Source organism: Brienomyrus brachyistius, chromosome 5 (assembly GCF_023856365.1).
Source record: "Brienomyrus brachyistius isolate T26 chromosome 5, BBRACH_0.4, whole genome shotgun sequence".
Lineage (NCBI taxonomy): Eukaryota > Metazoa > Chordata > Actinopteri > Osteoglossiformes > Mormyridae > Brienomyrus > Brienomyrus brachyistius.
The window spans coordinates 17,355,901-17,381,531 of record NC_064537.1 but is presented as its reverse complement, the minus strand read 5'-3'; the positions used below and the strand labels follow the sequence as shown (position 1 = coordinate 17,381,531).

The 25,631-nt window shown below is 41.5% G+C and overlaps 2 protein-coding genes across 3 annotated transcripts; one reads left to right on the top strand and one right to left on the bottom strand.

Moving 5' to 3' along the window:
- Positions 1 to 1,405: 1,405 nt before the first annotated feature.
- On the bottom strand, positions 1,406 to 12,706 carry LOC125742209 (ADP-ribosylation factor 1-like). 2 transcript variants are annotated; one of them, XM_049014006.1, is made up of 5 exons: positions 12,555 to 12,706; positions 5,086 to 5,243; positions 4,468 to 4,578; positions 4,268 to 4,392; positions 1,406 to 4,004 (listed from the first exon to the last, which is right to left on the bottom strand). In XM_049014006.1, the coding sequence occupies exons 2-5, from the start codon at positions 5,231 to 5,233 to the stop codon at positions 3,843 to 3,845; spliced, it is 546 nt and encodes a 181-aa protein (XP_048869963.1). In that variant the 5' UTR covers positions 5,234 to 5,243; positions 12,555 to 12,706; the 3' UTR covers positions 1,406 to 3,842. The 2 variants fall into 2 exon arrangements, with proteins under 2 accessions (XP_048869963.1, XP_048869964.1); XM_049014007.1 differs by having other exon boundaries at positions 12,576 to 12,646.
- Positions 12,707 to 17,016: 4,310 nt separating this feature from the next.
- wnt9b (wingless-type MMTV integration site family, member 9B) lies at positions 17,017 to 25,428 on the top strand. Its single transcript, XM_049015844.1, has 4 exons — positions 17,017 to 17,175; positions 18,864 to 19,108; positions 20,131 to 20,396; positions 22,837 to 25,428. Exons 1-4 carry the CDS (start codon positions 17,090 to 17,092, stop codon positions 23,296 to 23,298), a joined length of 1,059 nt encoding a protein of 352 aa, XP_048871801.1. The 5' UTR covers positions 17,017 to 17,089; the 3' UTR covers positions 23,299 to 25,428.
- The last annotated feature ends 203 nt before the right edge of the window (positions 25,429 to 25,631 follow it).

Sequence of the window (25,631 nt, the reverse complement as noted above, 5' to 3'; positions counted from 1 at the left end):
TTTATTTGAATGTAAGGCTTGTGTTAGTTATACCAATGTATAATTATTTATTTACCATTTTCATCGGTAGCTCAGTTTGGCATAGCCTGTAATGAATAACTGGTTGGGCGCTCACCTTGTAACACCTGTAAGAAAAGCCCAGGCGCCTTGGGTGTACCTCACGCAGGAAATAAAAAGGATGCTTAACTGCACGCTGAAGTCATGGTTCGACAATAGAGCAATCACTTGTCATGGAGAGCTATGAAGAGTACATATTAAGATAATGCATTGTTCTGTCTCGTGGGGATTAAATGGTCTTGGCAACAATAAAAAGGTTTTTGGGTGAAGACGAACCTATTGGAGTAAGGATGTGCATCTCTGTCAAACATAAGCAGCAATTACCACGCCTAAAGCAAAGTTTTTGTTTTTTACAGAGCACTAAACAAAAAACAACTGTATCCTCAAGGCAGAGAGAGGAATACGAGGTATTATGGAGGACAATGGGTAAATCATTTTCAAGAACGGTTGTATTTACTAATTCCGTCAAGTAAAATTGTGTGCTGCATACAAATCTATACAATGTATGACTGGTCATTATGAACGCAAGGAAGATATAAGGGTGCTATACATGTGCTTCCTGAAGAGAAACTACAAAGCTTGTAATCGAAATAGCTGTATCTGATAAAGAATAAAAGGGAAAGGCGAAGTTTAATTTGCTATTTACTCTTCTGAGACAGAAAAGTTAATGATTTACTTTTATTTCCATTTACAGGGGGATTCTTCCGATAAATATTCTCCCCCCACACATTGCCATTGGATATTTTCTTTTAATAAAGGAAATCAAACACGGCAAAAACAGAAGCAGCAACTAAGAATGTAAATAAAAACAAAGGAAGGTAGTTTCAGAGTACTTCTAATTTAAATAAGCCTTACTACATTGCCTCCATAATATCAAACATTTATACCTCTCGCCTGTGGATACAAGACAGAATCTTTACCAATATGTAAAGGAACAGATCAGTAATTGATTTTTGGCATTGCAGGCAATTGTTATTGATACTTTATAGACACAAATCCATACAGCAGCAGGTTCATCTTTTGATAGTGATGTTACTAGTGATTCTAACAAAGTGATTGTATTTTCAGTTACTGGAAAGCATAATGCACTGCCTCTGTCTACCATTCTTGTAATTTTATCTTGATTTGCTGCTGAATAAATCAAAAATATTAATTCTACAAAGTGAAAACCTCAGATATTTAGAGGGTTTACCAATTCAGAATCTTCCATGTTATTCTGCATTTGTTTAGTGGCATACAGCAAATGGGGTCCTGCTTAACTTCATTTTTTGGGATTTACGTCACAACATTTACAACACAAAAGCAAATAATGCTTGAAGGAATTAATCTCAAAAGCCTACAAAGAAACTGAAATAGAGATCTTTATTATAGTGCATTTTTTTTCAGATGTTACAAGATGGATTAAAAAAAAAGTTAAAACAAAAGGAAAATTAACTCATTTGGGGAAAAGGAATAAAAAAAAATAAAAATCACACACACACACTCACACAAACATTTATAAATTTCTCAAACTTAAAGCTTCACATCTGAACCGTAATGGACCTACCTAAGATGTATGCAATAAGGTATTTGTGATTCTCTCACTAATACTTGTAATCCAGATTTATGTGCTGTATGGCTTTTATGGTAGACAAAATAAAATGTCAAGATGAGGATCTTTGACTTACACCTGCATGTTTAGAAAGCTGGGTGCATTTTACTTAAGTTTCTGCAGTTGCTCAGCTGTAGACAAAGACCACCCTACCTCAAGAAGGTATTAACTGAAGATATCTCAGCCACACACAGATAGAGTATGCAGAACATGCACTGTGGCCAAGTCAAAAATATAGTAAGTTTCAGGATAACATAATAGTTCCTGTCAACTCAGCTGTTTAGGAACACAGAAGTTAACACAGATAACCATTTGTCAACCTGCAGTTCTTGAGTTTCTGCCTTTGCCAAAACCCAGACAAATGTGAAATGGCTGTCTGGATAATGCAGGGGCACAGAACACAGCCACCTATACAAGCTCCATTGAGATCAAGCAACGGGCAGCAAATTTTTCCTAGTCCAGCTTGGATTCCTGCATGAGTAACAGACTGTCCAGCTGGTCACATATCATGAGGACGTGTCCCGTAGCTGTGTGACAATTATGCCTTTAATGGAGAATTTCTTATGGGAACCAATGTGGGATTGGAGAGAAACGTCAATCCTAAATTGTGATTGGTCGTACGGCAGGTACATAGCAAAACTGTAATAAAGTCAAATAAACACCCTATCACAATAATGAAATCATTAAAAAATATATTGATCACTTAAGCCCCAGACCTCCAGCCTCAACTGTCCCTTTAACATGCTGCATGTTTCTGCAGTTCAGACCCAGCACCGCTGAAAACTATCCAAAAACCAACCAATCCCAGTTACCCCCACCTCCAAATATACCAATGTACACCTGGCTCTCCAGACATGCCAACCAGAGGCAGGCACTCTGTACAAAAAAAAATTCAGGAAAATAATAATAATAATACACACAGAGTAGGAGCAGCTCTCTGAAAAGGCCTCCGTGTCCCAAAACACTAATTCAGCTCTCATTTGTATAATTACTAAAAAAGAACAATTAGGTACTATATGAATTCAAGACATTCCACCAGAGTATACAGATCCTACAAGTCAAAAGCTTTCAAACAAGGCTTACACTCCCCTTAAAACCTTGAGAAGCAGGCAGGTAACTGCTAAGTAGCTTTGGATGCAAGTTTCTTACTCAATGGACTTATATTAACTGTGTACTAAGTTTAGTGAAGTTCAAACCCATAGCAAGAACTTCCTTTGTAGTTCGAACTGTATAAATTCAAATAACTTCACTACAACCTAAGACAGAATCAGGTGAAGGAGCTGCTGTCAGTTGCATTCCCCATAGACACCACCTCCAGCCTGGTCTGGAAAGAGACGGTACAATCAGGTAACCCAGTCGAATGTGGGTATGCGATTGTCAAGCCTGCCCTTCAGTAACTAACCACTAATGCTTCGTAGCACTCAGGAGTGGTACCCCATATTACACACTGCATATAGCCTTTACACATAACTGCACAAGGTCCACCACTTTTGCCAACCCTGACACTATTCGGGGAGGGTTCACATTGTTTTTTCCCCAATGTAGCTTTTGCAATCGACAAGTTTGTATTTAATAAGAGAGGAAACCTCTATGCTGAACAGCTTGTGCTTTCTGGTCTCCAAATTAAAAACGTAGTGTTCATAAGACAGACAGCTGCAAGATTTCTGGGATTTTTTATGCAACAAAACACGGGGCGAAAAAAAAAAAAAAAAACAGGATTTTCAAGGATTGGAAGGAGGATCAAGGATGGAAAATGTCTTTGAATCTCTTTCAACCTGATACAGGTCACAAATTAGATTTTTTTATATATATTAAATTAAACTGGCTTACAGTTTCAACCATTTTAACATGCACATCTAAACACTGAAAACGGTGGTGCAGATCAGGTTCTCTTTCAGAGACGCCATCTTCCATCCTGGTTCCGCCCTCACACCGAGGTAATGACAGCTGAACCATCGCTCCCGCGGGAAGTGTGTAAAAGGCACGCTGGGGCTGCTCCCACTCGCAGCAGACAGAGAAACACACAGACACACAGACACACACACACGCAAGCACCCACACCCACAGACATGTGTATTGGCCAGCAATAGGCCCAAAACAAGGAAACGAGGTGGTGGTGGGGGGGTGACAGAAGAAGAAAACAGGGCCAGGGGCTGGAAGGGGCATGTCCCTGACACTCTGGAAGTGGAACGGATCATTTCTGGTTCTTGAGCTGGTTGGAGAGCCAGTCCAGACCCTCATAGAGGCCATCGCCACTGGTGGCACATGTGGCCTGAATGTACCAATTGCGCTGCCGCAGGGCATGCAGGCCCAGTTTGTCTGTGATCTCTGCGGCATTCATCGCATTAGGCAGGTCCTGGAAGGGGCAGGGTTATGGTTAGGAAATGAACGCCAGGCCAGGAAAACGGAGAGTGCACTGCTTGGGCAGTCATAATAGCCAAGATATACGTTTGGCAAAATGTTAGATAACTGAATTTTAATTACGGTAAGGGCCATATGGCAGATAAGGCAAAATTCCCATAGTCTGACACTGTTAAATTACTTTGAGTTTTCCCTCTGAAGTACAAAAGGGTAACTACTACTCGACTCCCTCGAACACCACAGTGGCAGGAAACCCACCTGCTTGTTTGCAAAGACGAGAAGCACGGCGTCCCGTAGCTCGTCCTCCGCCAGCATGCGGGTCAGCTCCTCCCGTGCCTCGTTCACACGTTCCCTGTCGTTGCTATCCACCACGAAGATCAGGCCTATGGGGCAGAGGAACTAAGCGGGTAGCTGGCAGGCCAGGGAGGGGACGTTGAAGGCAACGGGCTTTCGCTCACCTTGTGTGTTCTGGAAATAGTGGCGCCACAGAGGACGAATTTTGTCTTGACCGCCAACATCCCACACAGTGAAGCTGATATTCTTGTATTCTACCGTTTCAACATTAAAACCTGTGAGGCGGCAAAAACATGATTAATAGCTCCATATTTCCATCATTCACGAAAGGGTCCCCCCTGCACAGCCCAAAGCCTGTGTAGTGGCACTGTACAGCTCAGTAGGTTGCAGATCCATGCCTGGATCAGGAAGATCATGGGTTCACAGCCATTAGAGTAATCATATCACTGTAGGTCTCTTGGGCATGGCCCTTAACACCAACTGCTCCAGTGGGGCTGGCTGGCACTGCACTCTGACCCCAATGCTTGCTGTCACCTGAGCATACATGGTGCCTGTGTTTTTCATGCAGAGAAAGGTAGGGTATGTGAGAACACCACAAGTCCCTCACAGGGATGAATAAAAGCAACTATTCTATTCACTTCTGTTCCATTTCTAGTTTTTGTTATTTACCCACGTTGATATGCAGGTACAACACAATCTGGGGTTAAAGGACAGATGGAAGAAGTGAATAAAGTTAGGGGGGGGGAGATGAGAACCAGTGTAGCCGGAAAAGTGACACTCACCAATGGTGGGAATGGTGGTGACGATCTCTCCCAGCTTGAGCTTGTAGAGGATGGTCGTTTTCCCAGCTGCATCCAGTCCCACCATGAGGATTCTCATCTCCTTCTTCCCAAAAAGGCCCTTGAACAGGTTTGCAAACACATTCCCCATCTTGGTTTTCCTGAGGAACAAAACAAAACAAAAACAAAAAAAAAAAAAACTCATTCAAAAAAACAGGGAGTCATACGTAACAAGTATGACAGCACTACGTTTTTAACCAATAAGCCTGCCTAATGAGCATAACTGCACAATTTTACTGACACTAACATTTTGAACAATGCTTTTAACATATAACAGTGCAAATTTAACCATGAAACAGAACCCCAGTAATCTGAAACAGCATTATGCATTACGTTAAATTTTGATTAGAGCAGATGATGTATTTTAAGACACATACAATACAACCATACAATACATGTATCAACTAACAGCTTTACAGAAATTGCTGATAGGTCCTTCCTAACATCAGAGTTTTAAGCATAGGGTGTTCATTTTCAGTTTTGTTTTTTGGTTTAGCTATTAAAAAAAAAATAAAAGACTTGCTCTCAAGGGAAGGATCCTCAGAAAATTAAAATCAGGGACAATGACCAGAAACCCCCACAGCTTGTATGACATGTGAAGGCACTGAGGGGTTAATGAATTTGCAGTTTGCCTGTTTGTCTACATTCTAAAAGTACTTTTTAACCAACTACCTTTGCTCTTCTGCAAAATCACTGACAGGTGATAATCATATCGGCACTCTAAGTGACCTGGCGGGAATCCACACTTCTTAAAATGGAGCAGTATTTATAAATACATTTTGAAAGAATTTTTCGATAACACTTTACTTAAAGCAGTCATCATAATGGATTATAGATATTCATAATATGTTGTGATGCATTCATAAAGCATTACAAACAAGTCAACCATTAATAAAAAGGCATGACATTAAAGCCATGTTTGTTATACATTATGTATGCTGTCTGGAGCGCTCATCTATAATGCACTATAGATACTTCAAAATGCTTTATAATAGTCAGTACGATGGTCTTTCATGGTCTTCTGTACACCATGCCAACACAGAGCTTTAAATAATGGGCATACTAATCTATCCAGACACCGATTTTTCAGTATTAAATGGACGTTTAACTATGCCCACAATTTCATGTTAGTGCATGTTATTAGTGCGATTAAAATATTGGGCCTTTCACGATAATTTGGTTATCAATTTATCGCACGATATACGAGCATAAACTCGATAATTTTTTTCTGACCTCAATATTGGCGAATTGTGTTTACATAAGAATGAATGCCCCCAACATTTTAGTCAGTTACACTGCTTCTGCCCTCTCATCTGCTCTCTGTGCTGTAGGTGTGGCTCAGGGCTGATTGATACTTCACATGAAAATGTATAAGCTGCAGCCTGCGCATCTCAGGGCCAGACTGTCAGTGATCCTGAATGTTCATATTTCCATCACCAATGCGCCAGACAAAGCTGCTTTTAAAAGTTACATTTATAAAGTATGGTATAAGATTACTAAAACTGACAGCGTACTATGTACTTACAGTATGCAAGGCATGGTTATAATCTTTAATGAAATCATTTACATAAACTGAAATAAAATAGCTACAACCAGACACAAACTATAGATTTCAAAATGAATAAATAAAAGCAAACATCAAATACTTCCCACTATCGTTCTCAAATACTATTTAGCTAAAGTAATGATTTGTGTGTCTTTGGGCCTCTCATGCAATGAACTTGAACCATAGAAATGGTAAACGGCACCACACTGACATTTTGTAGTGACCAGCAAGATCCTATAACTTTCCTTCTATCCCTAGAAATAAAATTAGTAAAATATATATATAACTAGATTTATATCTTTAAAATAGAAACTAACGAAAGTGTACCTAAAGCTAAATCTAAAAACAATAACACTGATGACAAAAAAAAAAAAATACATGGGTATTAGGGATGGGCAATATTGTATTGTTTGCGATATACCGGGAAAAAAATTCCCCATGATAATAATTAGTCAACCTGCGATAAACTATTTTCCTCCTGCACAAAGCTTGATGCAGTGGTTTTGCTAGTTATGTACCAGTGCATTGCTCATTGTCACAGCATGCACATTGTCAAAACAGTAAATGATTTTTCACCCACTTTCCACTTATAAGAGCGGTGTTCTTTTAACGAGGCATAGCCGGGTGCACTGCTACTTAAAAGCGCAATGACACTGAATTGCCTTAGACCCAGAAACACCATGTTTAAAGTCGGTGGCACATTATTAAACGGTACTGAAGCAGCTTGTTTTAGAAATATGTGGATGCACGATGCTTGTTATTGACCCAGATATGCACACGAAGTGCACCAATGGTATTTTATTTATATACATTTTATTATAGAGTACAACTGGTCCATTCACGTAATCATATTGTTCAATAAAATACCAAAAGAAAAACTATACATAAAGAACACATCGTATCATTAAAAAAAAAACCTTTGAAGCCCTCCAGACTGTATTCAGTGTTAGATTGATTGCTAAAAAGACAGTTTATTATTATTATATTATTGCGGTAAATACCATGATAAAACTTTAAATCCATACTGCCCATCCCTAATGGGTATGTGGCGTTGCAGTACAAATGTATTTTATTTTAGTTTGTAGCCATCTGGGAGTCTACAATCCTGTAGCAAGGAAATCACACAAGTGCCTGTATTGCCGGACATTTTCAGTCAGACTTCCTGTTACTTTTCCTCTGGCCAATGAACATTGGTTTGTATCACTGAGCAGAGCCTCCACAAAACTGGGTTGGCAGTATACCCAAAAGTTAGTAATGTGTATAAATTCAGCATATTATTATGTTATATTAAATTAGGTTAGCAGAGCACGCCACATACTACGGAATACGATGTAAGTGATAAGCACTGAAGTGGCGGTGAAAGACAGCTCAGCAGCCACATCATCTTCTGAAACAGATACTGTGGATAAACAAGTTAAAAAGTCATAAGTGGTGTGAAGGTACTTCTTGCAGTTTAAAGTCTACCACGTTTATTAAATGTAAGGACACACTGGACACACATTACTAACTTTCGGCTATCACAACATGCCTTTCATTTGAATTTTAGACATACTACTAATCTGCTTAACAAATTGTGGGCATAAGTAAACATCCGTATGGGACTGAAAAGCAGGCTTCCAAACAAATTGGTATGGCCATTATCTAAAACCCTGCCAACACTTCCCTCATTGCACATTTCTTTGCCTCAGAGGACATTGATCACCAAAACGGTCTGAAAACAACCCCTCTACCTAAATGGTACGCAAAAGCAACCTAGATCTACCTAAATGGTACACAAGCAACCTTGTGACTTTCCTGCCCAGTAGGGCTGGGTGATGATATACCGATTTTATATGACGCATGTGCAATAATCACCAAGGCTTCAGATCAAAAACGAAGCATTTGGCCGGACGCCAGCTTTTTGATACTACACGGGCACTTATTTATGCCCAGTATTTGGTAAGCAGCTTTGTAGTACAGCTAAAATATTAATGAGGCATATTATGATGTCCAAAAAGTTAGCAAATAAACATGTCAGACTTTAAACTGCAAAAAGTACCACCACACCACCGACGTCTTTTTACCTTGTTTATCCACAAGATCTCCTCTTTTTTAAAAGATATCATGGTTGCTGAGCTGTTCTTCACTAACACTTCAGTGCAAATCGCACTAAGGTATACCAAACATAGCATACCAAAACAGCATGATGTGGTGTGCCTCACTAACCAAATTTAATAAAGATTACGTTTTGGGTGTTACAAAACACATCTCATTAATATTTTAGCTGTACTACTAATCTGCTTACCAAATATTGGGCGTAAATAAATGCCCATGTAGTATCGAAACGCTGGTGTCCGGCCAAACGCTTTGCCTTTGATCTGAAGCCCTGGTGATTATTGCACATGCGCCATATAAAATCTGAATAATATCGCCCAGCCCTACTTCCCAGCCACATTTTGATTTCATCTCTGGGCCTGCTAGTGCAACGGCTGAACCACAGTAAGAGAGACAGTGTTGAGAATCACATTCCAGCTGTCAGCTCAACAGTCCCTGACTAAACGGCTCTGTCATCCGAAAAACACAAGCGCAGCACTGCTTCTGCACAGATAATGCACGGTCGACCTTCCCTGCTGGGCTCACCGCTCAACCTGCCTGCTCTGTCCATGCTGTGGGTTCATCATCAAAACTGCACGCTGAGGAAACCTGACCCCACTGTTATTCAGGTTGACTGAGAGGAGGAAGACATCCCAGCAACTAACATAGATGCTTGGGACAGAGAGTGACAGGCTCAAAGATAAGGTTTTGTTCTAATTTACCTAAGTGAAGAAATGTGGAGTTTCATAAAGCATATTTAGAAACGTTAAACAAAAGCTTAAGTGTCTTCACCCCCAACACTCAGCGAGTGCAGCTAAGTCAGACCGCCTGCAAACTTCTCTCCTCACTGACCAGGAGTATCGTTTACCTAAGCAGAAATGCTACACCTGTAAGTTAATCGGGAGAGAGGTCAGCATTAACGCAAGAGACAGCAAAACCCGGAAACTAACAGTCCTTTATAAAATTTTAAACAAGGTCTGGAAAGCACCACTTTCCAAATCCACAGTGGCTGCCAAAGGGTTATGACAACTTCATCAAGATAGAGGGCCCTCCCAAAAGAAAATGGCCGACATCTCTATGCTGGCAGCGGATGGTGGGAAATGAAAATGAAGTCATACTGAAACAGTTCAGTTCTGGTTTTCTGTTTAAATCAGGCAGTCTACAACAGGGTTATGAAGCCTACAGTGCAACCTCATCACAAATAGTAAAGTCACACTATTATATTCAAAAATGAGGCTATTGGCTTCCTACTTCGGACTAACCAATCCAGAGGGAAAACAGGAAATAAGTTTCAGAAGCCGGACAGCCATCTTCCTGGTCATGCCAACTGCTGATGATTCCTAAAGGTAGTCATCCTCTAGGGAGGCTTCCTGAAGCTACACACACAAACTCTGCAGAAATGCTGTGTCAGTGGAACACACAAGCATATACCAGACACATAACGTGTCATGAGAGTCTCTTGTGACAATGTTTTTTTTTTGTAACAGACCCTGGTGTACAGCAAAATACACACACAGAAAATGACAGTTTACTGTATTGGGGTATGCATTAAACACCCAGGTCCTCATCATTCAGCCATTCAAAAAATAGAACAATAATTCAATCCAATAACAAGCGGCAGTTCTCCCCAAATCACGCTCCCAAATTTCCTATGCCTTGTCTTCAGATATAAAGACGAAAGAGGCATGTGATGGGTGAACCATTATCTCATCTACCTCATACATTTGCCTACTCTGGTTCTAAGCGGAAAGTAATACCCAATGCCAAGCAGGGAACTACATTTTTATGAGAGAAAAAATTGCAGTACCCCACCCGATTCTACTAGCTAAAACCACATTAGACTAAGGTTCTTTGACTTTACTGTCATTGATGAACAGATAATATTTCTCGTAAAATCACCTTGCTAGTCCACCTCTTTACTGAGATGACTACTTGTAGAGAAGTACAAGTAGCCTTAATGGGAAAATGATAAAGACAGATGTGCATTTAGCTGGCCAGTAACATTCAAGCTTGATATAAAAAGTGACATTTGACCTCGAAGGGACTCATGGCTCTGCCTGACATTTCATCAGCAACACTTCTACATATAGTTTTGAAAAAATAGGGCTTTTAAAGACCAGTCTGCAAAGAGTTAAAATAAAACACCTGGAACAGATAAAACTATTAAGAGGACATCTCCAAACAAAGCATTCTGTTGTTCAATTTCATTTAAAACTGCAATGCAAAAGCTAATTGCACAGACTTGTATGTTATTAGACTGATATAAAACTAACAGTTTTATTAAACTCTAGACTGGACCACAGAGACATCCTTGATTTCACCTGGGAATTAAAATACTTTGTCTGTCTGTCTATCAGAAAGACTTTGTGAACAAATAGTCATTTGGATCTACTCCACAACTTGCAAAACTTTTCCATATACAAAAAGGACCTTTAACCCAATATACTGGGTTAAATCAAACCAATATACCGTTTCTTCACCAAAGAGGGGCTAGTGACAGCAGGAAGTTAGTTAACCTTGTGGAAATCTAGAAAGTACTCCTTGTGACATTGTCAGCAAAACACTCTGCTCTGGACACCTCAGAACCACCAACTCCAAAAAAAAAAAAACTCAAAGTAGCATCATCAGACCCCTTACAGTAAAGCACCATGTGCAACCAATGTCCAGAGGAAACAGAATCAATTGATAAGTAAAGAATTCAAGTACTTTCGACTAAAGTACAATATCAATTTTCCATGCTCATTTTGATCACAGCTGCAGTTCTTTAGCTATTACACCACCTGTAGGGCTTGTGAGCAGTTAATGACTAACATCAGCAAACTACCCACCCTCATTATCAATGTTGAGCATTACCTAAGACATCGCTGAGGAAAACTCAAGATCAGAACGTGATCTATAAATTGCCCACAATATTTCATTCTGTGCGTAAGTGTGAGCATGTGTGCACCTTTCTATGAACTGACATTCTGCCCAGTTGTACCCCTGTTTTGTGCCCTGTGCTACCCGAAAGGTCCTGGAGAGGATAGGGGGAGATTAAATCAAAACGTCTACTCATAGTTTAACATGGATCAACATCCTTAGTCATAGAAAAAGAAAAGACACCTCAACACGTACACTACCTCCAATAACCTGCAGTGCAACACAGTGCAAATACAAGAGTGTCTAACAAGAAGTTACTTCCCGGCTTGGAGTTTCTATTGTCGTTATTCATCACAGAAGATGAGGAGGAAGAGGCGAATGTAGTGTTTCTAAAAAACCTATACAAATCATGTGGCTAAAATTGTTACAGAGCAACGAGGCCTACATAAAGTTATTAAATTGTACTTAATTGTACTCACTAACATGCGGAAAAGTAACATAAATGAACAGCGAAGCCGGACATCGGGCGGCAAGTCCATGACTCCCCACAGAAGCTCAGGAAGTCATTAGCTGCCCGGTTACCCCCCGCCCGCGTTGTTTCATTTGACACGCACGGGACGAAATTGCCACCGGATTCAGAGAGATATCAAAATAGTACGAGAAAAATATGTATACAGGATTCCAGCCCACAAATGTAACTTTTGTAACAGAAACTTTGTGTCTTTAGCTAAACCGGCAACTCCACCGGTAGTTAACACCCATTCGACGGACGTTAGCAGTCCGCCTATGTAAGGCCAACCGGTGCGGGGAACCCGCGAATAACAGTTTTAACACCTGCCATAACTGGCAGTGATCCCTACACATCGCCACAATCGCACAGGTAATTACCTGCAAGCGCGATGTAAAAACGTCTATTAAAATCATATATAATTACCGTGAAGACTGGACTTCTTACTCTTTCTGTTGCGGTCCACTTCTCCGGTAACAACAAAATGGCGCATTTCGCAAACCCAGAAGACAGCCGAGTCATAGACCCTAACCCACCGCGCCGCCCTCCAATCCCAGCGCGCACAGTAAGAGGTAAGCCCCGCCTTCCGATCCCGTTAACCTATGGGCATCCTTTAAAGGATAACACGGGTGGGGACGGAGATTGAACCGTTCCTGCCAACGAAATATGGGACGTGAAAAGATTCCTTGTACTAGGAAGCAGAGCTGAGTGCACGCCCTGTTCTGTAATAATTCCAGCTTCCGGCGGATTTCGAGTGTCTGCAGACTAGGTGTCGCATCAGTACGGACTCCATATGTAATGCTTTTTATTGTAGTGTTCGGATTTTAATATTCTGTTATCCTGCAGATTGTTTTTCGGGCGGATCTCCTGTAGATAGGACCCTCTTGGTATAACGAGCGAAGGTGGGGTATTCAATGTAACCATTCCTTTGTCGGAATTGCCACAGTTGTTTGTGGTACCATATTGTTGGGAGAAAACAGTGCCTCTGTCGGGATGCGAAGGACACCCGGTCAGGAATGGCACTCCATGGTTTGCGGTCTGCGGAAGGCTACCAGTTTAAATCCCACCTGCATTTCAACTGACAGACCTAGAGGTGTAAGACTACAACAGTACCCACTATCACACTGCTGCCTTGATTTATAGAGGAGGGTGTATAGCTCAGTACGTTAGGCATCTTTGTGTAGGTCATATAGGATGCTATTCATATGCTGTTTTTGCAGGTGACCCTCCTGTACGTGTGATACTGAATGTAGGTTTACGTAGGAACCTTGATTCAACCTCTTTCTTCTGGTTGGGCTGAAGAGCAGTGTGTGTTTCTCATCCTGAATTCTATGGCTGCAAAAAAAATCAAGGTAGTCAGTCTTGTAACTGTGACTTGCAATATCTATGCCACATTCCTCAGTGAATATCTGACGCTGGTGTCATTTCGAACATTCTTCTGCCGGCATTTTGCAGTCTAGATGACTTGTATTAATACAGTTAATCTTGTACACAAACGTGTTGGCAATATTCTAGAAAGCCACTAGAGGGCAAGAGATGCTCATGAATTGGCTGCGGAGACCTTTGCTAGTTTCACAGTCCAGGATTACTTGTGGCTTCTTAATTTGTCTTGGCAATGATGTTCAAAAAAGGACATATTTTTTACACTAATGGGGCAGCATGACACGACAGTAATACTTTCTGAGTGACTTCTTTCATTCCCCGCACCTCCTGCTGTATGACGTACTTTGATTCAATAAGCATTTTCTGACCAGTTTTGTTTTGCAAATTCTGAAGCCTATTGGAAAGTTCTCATTGTTCCCTGTATAGTCAGCCTCGTGATTACAGTACATGGCACAATTAGAAGGTGTCAATCATCACCTTATAACCTCACAAACCCAGCACTACTTGCATCTGCAGGCATGTTTGACATATGTCCTGCCAGAAGGGACAGCAATATAAAGCACCGATTGTATGTGTATGGCGAATTTCCACCCATACATACTGTACATATGTGATTGCAGTCAACATGTGACTTTCACGTCAAGCAAGTCTGCTATGGTTAAACAAGTCACTGCAGAGGTTATGTCAAATGACTCGCAGGACATCGACACCCTGCATTTTATACATTATCTGCGCATATTCCTTCATTTGTAAACTCTTATGTCAGGTTATACTAGTAGTAATTTAAACTTAAATAATAGGCAAAATGATTACCCCCATGTATGCATGTCAGTCAAGCTGATCCAATCGTCCCAAATATGGTATTTCTTGAGATATAACGAAATCAAATATGGATAATATATCATGAATTAGGGTAACTGGAAGTCTTGTTTTGGATCAGTTTAAAGTGCATGTGAATTTTATTGCAGACACCTCTACCTCTCCCTTTATATTTTACTGTAGAGTAAAGTATTACCATAATACTGGCCAGACCTAGAACCCCCCCCCCCAATTTTCCCTCATCCATATCCCTGAAAAAACATGGCTAAGGTAGATGCCTGCTATTGTCAAGCATTTGAATTTTTTATACTGATACTTTTTTTCACTCACGTAACACCCATATTTAAGTAACTGCTGATATAAAAGAGGTAAGATGAAGCCTATCCCAGTCCGTTTCATCAGGCCACAATCCTTTATTGGCTCAACTGGACGCTGGTAGTAGCTGATCACTGGAACATCCAGAGGAATCCAATATAACACCTTGCGGCAGTGATGTCTCAAAAATACCTGCTGACCTTCCAGGCCTTCTGTTATTTAGCTAAATGGGCCCTGGGATGGTTGGGTTATTCCCTGCCTTGCATCCATTTGTTTCGCTATAGGTTCCGGACCCCCGCGACTCTGCATAGGACAAGCATGCATGGGAAATGAATGAATGAAAACCATTTGGATTACTGTGCATTTAGTTTGCTGTACCTACTCACTATACTTTAATAATCAAATATTTCATTGAGTCTAGGTTTTACAGCTCCATTTTACAGTAAGTACACAACAACCATATTAAAATACAGTGATGTATAGTATTACATCTACTTAAGAGGGCACCCCCTGCTACATCTATCCTGCATTTTAAAACTGATTTGGGGGGGGCGCTAAAAGACAGAAGTGGTGGCTTGCTGATTAGGGAAGTGTGCTTTTGATTGAAAGGTTGCTGGTTCAAATCCCTGCCCAGTAAGTTTCCACCTCCAAGTGCTGCTCAGCTTACTGCTTAGGGAAGCCTGCTTGTGATTGAAAGGGTGCTGGTTCAAATCCTTGCCCAGTTAGTTTCCACCTCCATGTGCTGCTTAGCTTACTGCTTATGGAAGTGTGCTAGTGATTGAACGGTTGCTGGTTCAAATCCCTGTCCAGTAAGGTTCCACCTCCAGGTGCTGAATTAGCTGTCCTCTGCTATATCACACATGGGTTAAATACAGAAGACATATTTCATTATTGTGTGCTTTGGTGTGTTAACAATTAATCACTTCAATTTACAGTACTATGATCTTGGTGGGGGAGGACACGGCCTTAGCTATTTTTTTTTCCACTAGGTGGGGCTGTATCCTCTTTTTTCACAGTTATCTTTTACATGGAATTCCGACACTTGGTTGAGGGATTTTAGAAAACAGACGAATCCAATAACAGTACAGTCATGCCATATAAACAGAAGATAACTCTCATTTCTTGACTGTGTGTGAACTCAAGTGTCGGTGGCACAAGAAAAATTATCCTTGGAGTGATCAGTATACTTTTATAATAGAAGCAAAATAAGATAATATGAAACATTTATCTGCATGTGCAATAAAATGCTTTACATGATTTGTGCTAATATATAAACTATTGGTTGAGACTCCAAGTGGAGTTTTCTGTTGTTAGGTCCTGACCAGCACTGCCTATACAAGGCACATAATATGAATTAATTATAAAAGAAATTGAATTGTATACTACCTGTCACCCTATACCTGCAAAATGGGTGAATGGATGTTCATTTCCCTGCCTTCCACATTAAGTTGTTTTCTAGGAAATGATCACAGTATCTATATCTGGTAACATGAGTTTAGAGAGAGAGAGAGAAAGAGAGAGAGAGAGATTAGGTATCTATAGCTTAGTGGGACTCTCCATTCATTTCTAGGGGCAATAACCCTAATTTCTGCTATGACAAGCTTAACCCCTACCCAGCCCTAACCTTAACCAAAATACTTTTTTACTTTTTTATTTTCACATTTTTTTTGCATTCACAAATTTTTATAAAATTCAGTTTTCCCTTGTGGGGACCAAAAAACTGTCCTCACAAGGTCAAAATAATAGGTTTTTATCACGTTGTGGGGACATTTGGTTGGCCCCTATAATATAATATAATGTACATGACCCTTACACACACAAATTTCTTCTAGAATTTCTCATTCAGATGCAAAATCTGCCTACAGACATGCTAAGCAGTGTTTTCACATAAGCCTTGACATCTACCAGCCACTATACACAAAACTATTGGCCACGTTCATGAGAGACAGACGAATACTGATTAAATATAGGAAATTGTGGGTTTTTTTTATTTTTCTACAAGTACTCTGAAATAAGTGGAATGTTGATATTCTGAGTCAATTTTACTGTTATTTTAATCGTATTTGTATAGGTGACTAAGTTTTTAATTAGTCTTACAGTGATATTTTCACTGCAAAGTTGTGTCTCCGGGTGTGAAGAAATTACCTATATGTGGTGTTTATTGAACGAAAACTGTGCACTTGAATATCTTAAAAACCTGCGTGCCAAATTACACTTAAGTGCCGTAAGACGTGAAGCGGTTCGTTAAGAAAGGTGTGGGTGGGGCATCGTATGAAACGAGCCAACAGGAGAGCGGCGTGATCCCCAGACACCACGCCTCTCTCGAGAACGCACCTGCTCCTGGGTGAAATGGGTGCAGAACCCTTTAAGAGTTGCGCTGGTCATGCAACGAAGACTTCACGGTGTAGAAACAGCGAGATGAAGAGCGGCATTAGTCCGGCATCATGTGCCCCAGGCTCCCAAGGACCGCCTGCTTTCTACGACTCACTATCCTCTGCATCATTCTATCACAAACATCAGCTTATTTCGGGTCAGCCTGACTTTTCATTTTGTTGCTGTTTTTCTTCGTAATGTATCTATTCTAATGGTCCCTGTCCTGAGAATAGTATCATATTTTGCATTTCAGTGTCCTGGTCTTTTATGCGTGTGCGTCACCAATGAGGGCTATAATACTTTTTGACATGCTAACTCTTCAAAGATGATGCTCATCAGATATTGGTTAAGATACCACACGCGGAATTAAACATGTCAGTGTTTCAAAAGATAAGAACGCAATTCCAGATAACATTAAACTAAAAAATGAAGCCGTCGGTCTATGAAATCTGTTAAATCTAGCGCTTTGTATATTTTAATCATATTGTCAAAATTGCGTGTCTTCGGGTAAAACTAGGCAGCGAATCGTGTAAATGGTGATTTTCTAATTTGCTGGGAAATGTATAAAAAGAGAAATTCATCTTATTAAACGAATTCTGCCTTCTGATTCGATAACATTGCCAGTTATTTAGGGAAGCACGGGATGTTGAGTCTTATGTTGAATATTTCAGAAATGATTTGTATTGTTTTTGTTTTACAGTTTGTGTTATTATTATTGACTTATGGTTTTTACATTTTATATAAACGTTTTCCTTATAAGCTAAGACAAAGCGGTGGTAATAATGCAGACAAACGGAAAATAATTTTTCTCTATGCATAATAATTTATATTGATATTAAAAATGTGTTACAATTGCCATATGAACAAACAGCACTGTTCTACCTATGACTCTTACATTATGTTCTCATAGTTCGTCCTGTGAATCACGTTGCAATCACTGTTTTTAAAGTGTTATACCTTCGTCATGTAACAAAACGTAACAAATCCTGTGGGTATTGACTAATGATTTTTTTAATCATTGTTTGAAAACGGCATGTTTGTGCATGATATTTTTAGTTTCGCAAGATCAGCTTCTCTTAAATTCCTAAACATTAAACACATACTAAACACTGCAATAAATGCTTGATAGATACTTCAAAATCAACACGATCTGTAATAATTTTAGTTTGAATAAGAATTGTATAATCATAAAATTGTTGATATTATTGAATAATACAACTAAATATTTTCCTTCACCTGTAACCTTTTTATAACGTAAATCACAAGGTTAATTAATTCCTTTAGAGATGCGATATTTTTAGTAGTGGATTTTAACAATATTCGTTTTCCTTAGTTAGACAACAAAACAATTTAGTTAAGGAAACCGTTACCGTGTTGCCAAACCGTTAAAGATCTGCTCATACTTTATATATAGAGTTAAATACAATGTCTGACTCAGGCACATCATGTGTAATATGGCAATAACAATAATTCACTGGCAGGTGCGTAGGAACCGGGGTGGGAGGGGGGACCTGGACCCCCGATATTTAATTTCAAACCTCTGATGAACAGTATTTATATTTCAATTATTAAATGCCAATTAAATTAATTATTAATATTAAAGTAGCCTCCAAATGAAACTATCCTACGCCGTTGTCCACTGGAATTCGTTGTACTTGGTAAGATATACAGGCAGCCATATTCTAACCGCTTATTCTGGTCAGAGTTGCGAGTTGGGCAAGAATAATTTCTATATTAATGTTATCTATATATCAGCCTAAATGCCGTGCGGTTCAGTTTTTATCTTGGCAGGCCCATTTAGAGTTGTTGCTCTAAACACTTATTCTTTTGCTCTCTTCTCGGCAGGTTGATAGGCAGGGAGTTTCTGCCGGCTCCCATACCCAGCGATGCCCAGTCGGATAAAGCGCACTTTAAGCAGTGTGAACAGCTGGCACTGAACCGTCGCCAGAAGCGTCTTTGTCGGCGGGACCCGGGCTTGGCCGAAACTTTGCGGGAGTCCGTACGCCTCAGCCTGCTGGAGTGTCGGTACCAGTTCAGAAACGAGAGGTGGAACTGTAGCCTGGACGGCCGTGGCAGCCTGATAAAGCGAGGTGTGACTTCTTCCCGTTAATCCAATAACAATGTGGCTCAATGTGCCAGAATATTTAAACTGCGTAGTTGCATACGGGGTCAGACAAACTCATGGTGTCTTTGCGGTACTTATAATAAAAATGCTGGGCAGTTTTTGCAATCTAAGTGAAACACCTTGAATTGGGACAATCTGTTTGTAATATTTTGGAGAGACAAAACTGCATGCAAATGTAACAACAATTAGACTAAACATTGGCAAAAAGCGATATTGCGCTGTTAGAATATAGCGGAATTGGAAATATAGGCCTACTGTTAGGGACTAAAATTACGAATTACATACAGAGCAGCTGTAAAGTAATGAAGGAATCGAAAGGCGAATTTATTGCGCGCCTTTAAGGTGCGGCGTTATCAAGGTATTTTTAGCTCGGAAAAGCGCCCAGATCCCAGAGGAAAGGGGCGGTAAGATTCCCCGCTTTCATCTGGAAAAAGTCTCTTCCTAGTCAAAATAATAATTAATTGGATCAAAATACACCCTTGTAATGACTCCGAGATGCGCCAGCAGTAATGAGAATCGTCGTTATGAATCCGAGGAAGATTAATTTCGAGATATCAAGTACCTACAATTATTATAGACAAAACCCGAAGTCTGGCTTCTCATGCACTGTATTTTGTGATTATGTTCACTGTAATTTATAAAACCATTTGTTAAAACGTAGTTTTCAGAGAAGTAAAGTCAGACTGAATTCCAGAATGTAGTTTTAATACTGTACAGTAAAAATGTTTCTGTGTTTGCTGTGTAAGCAGGGAAAACGATTTGAATCCTGGGAGAAATATATTTCATTATTTCTAAGGGACAGGAAGTTTTAGGCCTGCCATTGCCTAAAATTAAGGGGTGTGATCCAGTTTTTTTTCAGCAGCTGTAAATATTCTACATTAAACTAAAGTGTCTGGGCATGTATGTAAGTAAGTAACATGACATACTGCATTGCAGTGTGCAGGGTCCACTTTGTGAAAATATAGCTGAACTGCATCTTCATCTCAGGCTTTAAGGAGACGGCATTCCTGCTGGCCATCTCGTCGGCAGCGCTGTCCCATGCGCTGGCCAAGGCGTGCAGCTCGGGCCGCATGGAGCGCTGCACGTGTGACGACTCACCGGAGCTGCAGCACCGCGAGGCTTGGAAATGGGGCATATGTGGGGACAACCTCAAGTACAGCACCAAGCTCCTCAAGAACTTCCTGGGCAGCAAGCGGGTCAGCAAGGACCTGAGGGCTCAGATCGACTCCCACAACGTTAACGTGGGCATTCGTGTGAGTGCAGCCTGCTTTTTAAAGATGACAAGGTGATCGTTATTAATGTTAAAAGGAAGGAAAACCCCCTGAATGGTTCACACTATATGACAATAAAGGCATCTGATGAGAATAATAATAATAATAATAAACATACACTCAGCGATCACTATATTAGCTATACCTGCTTCTTGACATCAATAGCATGCTCCCACAAAAAGATAATCCTGTAGATGCAATTCAGTATATAAAATACGCAGACAGAGTCAAGAGGTTCAGTTCGAGGAAGCTTTAGAATGGGCAATTCAGAGGGGCTACATGATTATGAATATGTTATGACTGATGTGGTATCATCCTGTAGTTTTTATCCAGTACAGATTCTAGAGTCTAGGTTGTACGATAAACAGCAGAGATCCTGTCAATGGCAGTTAATATTAAGGAGAACGGTCAGTGGGAAATGGCCAGATTTGTTAAAGCCTGCAGAATGGGTGCAAGTGCAAAAATTCCATGGACCAATAAGGAAAGATTCCAACACCATGTTGAATCCATGCCTTGAAGAATTCAGGCTGTTCTGCAGAAAAAAGGGGGTCTTACTTGGTAGCAGGTAGATGCACTTAGAGTTTAATATGTAATTATTAATGGATAATGATGCTTTTTATGGCACATTTAAACCCTTAGGGATTCCAGGATACCTCTTTGCAGGGGTCTTATGTATTCGCATTGAATCAAGAAAGATAATGGCACAGTATCTTTTACATACTTATTCTTGTGCTTTTAACAGTAAATTAAACACTAGGCAATTTAAAGCAAGTACATTAGTTAAAAAAATGTACGAGACAACAGAACTCTGGGTGCCAAAAATATGTAGTGTTTCTGTCATCGAATAACATCCGAATATAGGAAAATGAGGATTATGAGGCTTATGGGATGCTGAGCATGTGATAAATGAGAGCCTGTCTTATTCATGTGCTTATTTGGAGCCGATCCTGTCTGTCAGCACCGTTTGTGTGCTGTTATCCTAGCAGGTGCTAGCAGCCTAGTCCGCAGCTAAGAACGTGTTAATGGTGCCTCAGAGATCTCCCACACCCTCCAAGATAAAACGTCGGTGCGGTGCCTATGGCTGCAAGGTCAGGAGACACTCGCGAGAGCCAGGTGTTCCCAGGCATGATAAAGCTTGCTGCACGAGCCTCGGAAAATTAAAGGGCTCCTTTCAGAACTGCCAGAAATTAAACATTTGTCCTTATAATATATGAGCATGCATTTTTTCCACATAGAGTATGAGGGGCACTTACATAGTTAATAAATCCAGTCCATATATAATAATTATCTAATTTAAAGTCAGCCACCCTCCCCCCCCAGGCGATCTGTTTCCGACCGTCGGAGCCATCTTTCCCAGCTTTTAGGTCACGACTCCCAAGCACCCTCTGGCAATTCCTTTCCTGAAGAAGCAGGAACAATGGCCAGGCCATGGTATCTTTCCCTGCATCCAGAAAACAAACCCGAAACAAATCAGAAAACTGAAAACAAACACAGCCTTATCTGCTAACCCGAAGCCCCCCCACTGGGATCAGATGACGCCGCCGCTGCCGCGTGGGGCTGGTAAGCTTGCTGGCTGGCTGGCAGCAGGTAGCAGGCGGCTGCCTGAGTGGTTTGTCATTACCCCTCCGAATGTTTTAAGAGCGAGAGGCCTCAAGGGGCTCATACCTGCATGGGTGGAATTCGACTGACCTCTTTGCACACACGCACACACACATACACACCCTAACAGCCCCAGGCTGTTCCTGCCCCCTCCGCCCCCATGCCATTAGAGTCACACCTCTGCCACATGACCTGCCCTGGGCCCCCATCCTCAGAGGCCCTCTTTTCAGCTGACCGCTCTATCGCTATTTCTTCCAGGACGGTGAACCCTCACCTGGCAATGGCCTGCCCTGGCTGCTCTCACTGTGCCCCGTGCGATCTCTCTCTCTCGCTCTCTCTCCCTCTCTCTCCCTCTCTCTCTCTCTCTCTCTCTCTCTCCCTCCCTCCCCATGGCACATTTCTGCTGTTAAGATAGGATGCCTGTTTCAGAATTTCTGGAATCTTGTATTCAGCTTAGGCAGCTTCCGGTCCTGTGGTCCGTCTCTGTGCTTCACAGCTGCGCACTTTACTGTGAGGAAGCAAGTAGTGGGAGGACACATGATAGTTTACAATTTACAATGACATGAGCTCCTCTGGCTCGCACCCGGGGCCGGGCACTTATATGCAGCAGCTTACACACTGTGAACATACACTTCCAGTTTTTAGAGATTGACGAACTTTATTCCAGTTACTCCAATTGCTTATTCAATCGTCCATTGTATGATATTTACTTCCTCTACATCCGTCAACTACGAGAAGTTGAGCTCACTATATACTATTAGTGGCTCATTTTTAAATGGAGAATGGGAGCAGGGTCATGCTGATGTGTCCTGTCCTCCTGCAGGCGGTCAAGAGCGGCTTGAAGACCACGTGCAAGTGCCATGGCGTGTCGGGCTCGTGTGCCGTGCGCACCTGCTGGAAGCAGCTCTCCTCGTTCCACGACACCGGCCGGCTGCTCAAGTTCCGCTACGACTCCGCCGTGCGCGTGTACAGTGCCACCAATGATGCCACGGGGGAGACGCAGCTGGCGGGGGCCCGTCGCCACAGCAACGGTCCTCGCCCCACCGACCTGGTCTACCTAGAGGATTCGCCCAGCTTCTGCCGTCCGTCCCGTTACTCTCCTGGGACTGCGGGACGTCCCTGTGCCAAGGACACCAGCTGCCAAAGCTTGTGCTGTGGGCGTGGCTACAACACGGCCCTGCGGCTCACCACACTGTCGTGCCACTGCCAGGTGCGCTGGTGCTGCCACGTGGAATGCCAGACCTGCGTGAGGGAGGAGGAAGTCTACACCTGCAAGAAACACTGAGACCCGCATTCAGCCACATGGTCATGGGGGGGGAAGTAGGGCCAGTGAGAAGAGCAGCAGAAGTGATGGGATGCAGGGCTGTATGATCTGAGGAAATGTGCCGTGATGTTTAGTATGACTCACTGTCTCTCCTCCCTTATGGCACCAATAAGCATACATATCCATACAGTTCATACCATATGTATACCAGTCATCTGTTTGCCAGTGAATTGGTGCAAACAGGAAGCAGGAATACCTCAATGCAAACCACACCAAAGACTATCCCTAAAGGGAGAACTAAAGACGAAACGTCAAGTCTTAACCTTCTCCGTGCAGCGTTCCATATAAACTGAATGAGGGATTCACAGTACATGATTGTGAGCGCTGTCAGAAGGGTTTGGCCACGTGTCCCATCAGCATGGACAGGCCTGTCACCCTGTGTGCTGATAGGAATGAGATCTAAACAGGGTGTGGAGAACCACCATCTATGGGTGCTACGTGTGAAACGGATACTGAAGTCTGGAGGATGGACTTTTGGTTGTGTTTGGGACCTGAGGTCACCAGTTATTGAGGGTAACACCGACTGAGTGTGTCCAACCTTCGGCGACCATTTTCTCTATTGTGCCAATTGGTGCCTGCACCTTCCCTGTGCCACCATCTTTGCTGCTGGTTTGCTGCCTGTGTTCTCGTCTCAGAAATCTCTACGATTGTGTAGAAACTTAATGTGGGTTCTTATACCTGCTTTCTGCTGTACGAAGAAGCAAGTGTGTCCTGGTGTAAATACTGGAATAATAATTAGCACTTATTTCCCAGCTGTGTACTTAGATTTTCATATACAATTACCAGGTTGAACATTGTGTTCAGAGGATGTCTGATCCACCAGTTGATTATGGATCTTGCTGATTTATTGTCTTGAAAATTTGGTTACTCTTTTACCACCTGTTATGTTCAACTGTGTTTTCTGCCTCATTGTATGTTGTACTTGACCACTTCCCCGAGATTACTTTTGTGGTTAGGTTTTGCTCTGTGTTATCCAGAGTATATGTAATGCCAGTTAACAGTTTTCCATGCCTTAATATGTTTTAATTTGAAATAAGTAATTTTTCTTGGAGTAATTATTACCCAGGGCTGATGTTTAGACAATCAAAATATAGTCAGTTCTCCATAAATCTCCAGGGGGTTCTGCATCCAATCTCCCATGGATACCAGAACCCACAGATGCTCAAATCCCTTGTGTGAAATGACATAGTATTTGTATATAACCTCCGTACATCCTCCTATAGGGTGACATGTCATGGGGGACACTTGGAGCTAGGACAGGATTTGTAAACTAACATTTCAATCAAAAGGACCTGGATTTCACTTAAGCACTGAGTTCTTGCTGTGTGCTGATTGGTCAGTCTCCTATAATCATGCATGTGCCACTAATGTTAATGTGAAACAGCTGGATGAGTCTCTCAATCAAGGAAACAAACCAGTCAAAGCACAAGAACTGAACTATTCAGCCCAGCATAGGAGCCTTTCACTTTCAGAGCAGTTTGTAAAACATGAAGCAGCTCGGAGTGTCATTGCTGACATGGATTACCTGGTCACCCTATCGTGCTGTATACTTTAAATCGGGATTCCCAAATCCTGGTCCTGGAGGGCCAGTTTGCAACACAGTTTACAAAAAAGGGACACAATCGTTGTAAAACAAACAGTACAAGTGTTATGAAGGGATATTTCATTCTTTGTGCATTATTAAGTTTTTTTAAAAAGAGCTATTCCGCTTTTAAACTTTTGTTTGAATGTCTTCCATGTCACTGAAATCAAGAGGAATTTATTTCGCCGTTAGCATCAGATGTTGCCACCCCAGTACCTCATTTAAAGCTCCACTTTGTGTCTCTCCTTCTGCCTTTGAAGTTACTGGTTTCCCACTGTTTTCCCCTCATTAACAATTAAGTGAAATTGCAGTGTTTATCCTCTGGACCCCTTCGTTTTTCCACGATGGAGGGTGAAACGTGCAAGTGGTGTCCCAACTTGCTTTCCTAGTGAATCCTTTTTCTTTTTTTTAAATATAATTTCCTAGTTACTGTTATTGTTTGCTTGCGCTAAGAAGAAAATAATTTCATGCCCATGGGCAATCCCCCGACCCCCCCCCCCCCCCCCCCCCCCCCCGCTGCTGCTGCCTTCTTGAGAGTGTTTGGGGAGAACTGGCAACCCAGTGTAAGAGGTGGATTTCAGGTTCATTTCAAGCAGTTTAGGAGGACAGTTAAAGAACTTTGGGGTTCATTCTGTCAGAGATAAAGGTCCTTCTCCCCAAAGCCTGGATGTTATTAGCGGAATATTACATCTTCACTTTGTCAGACAGCTGT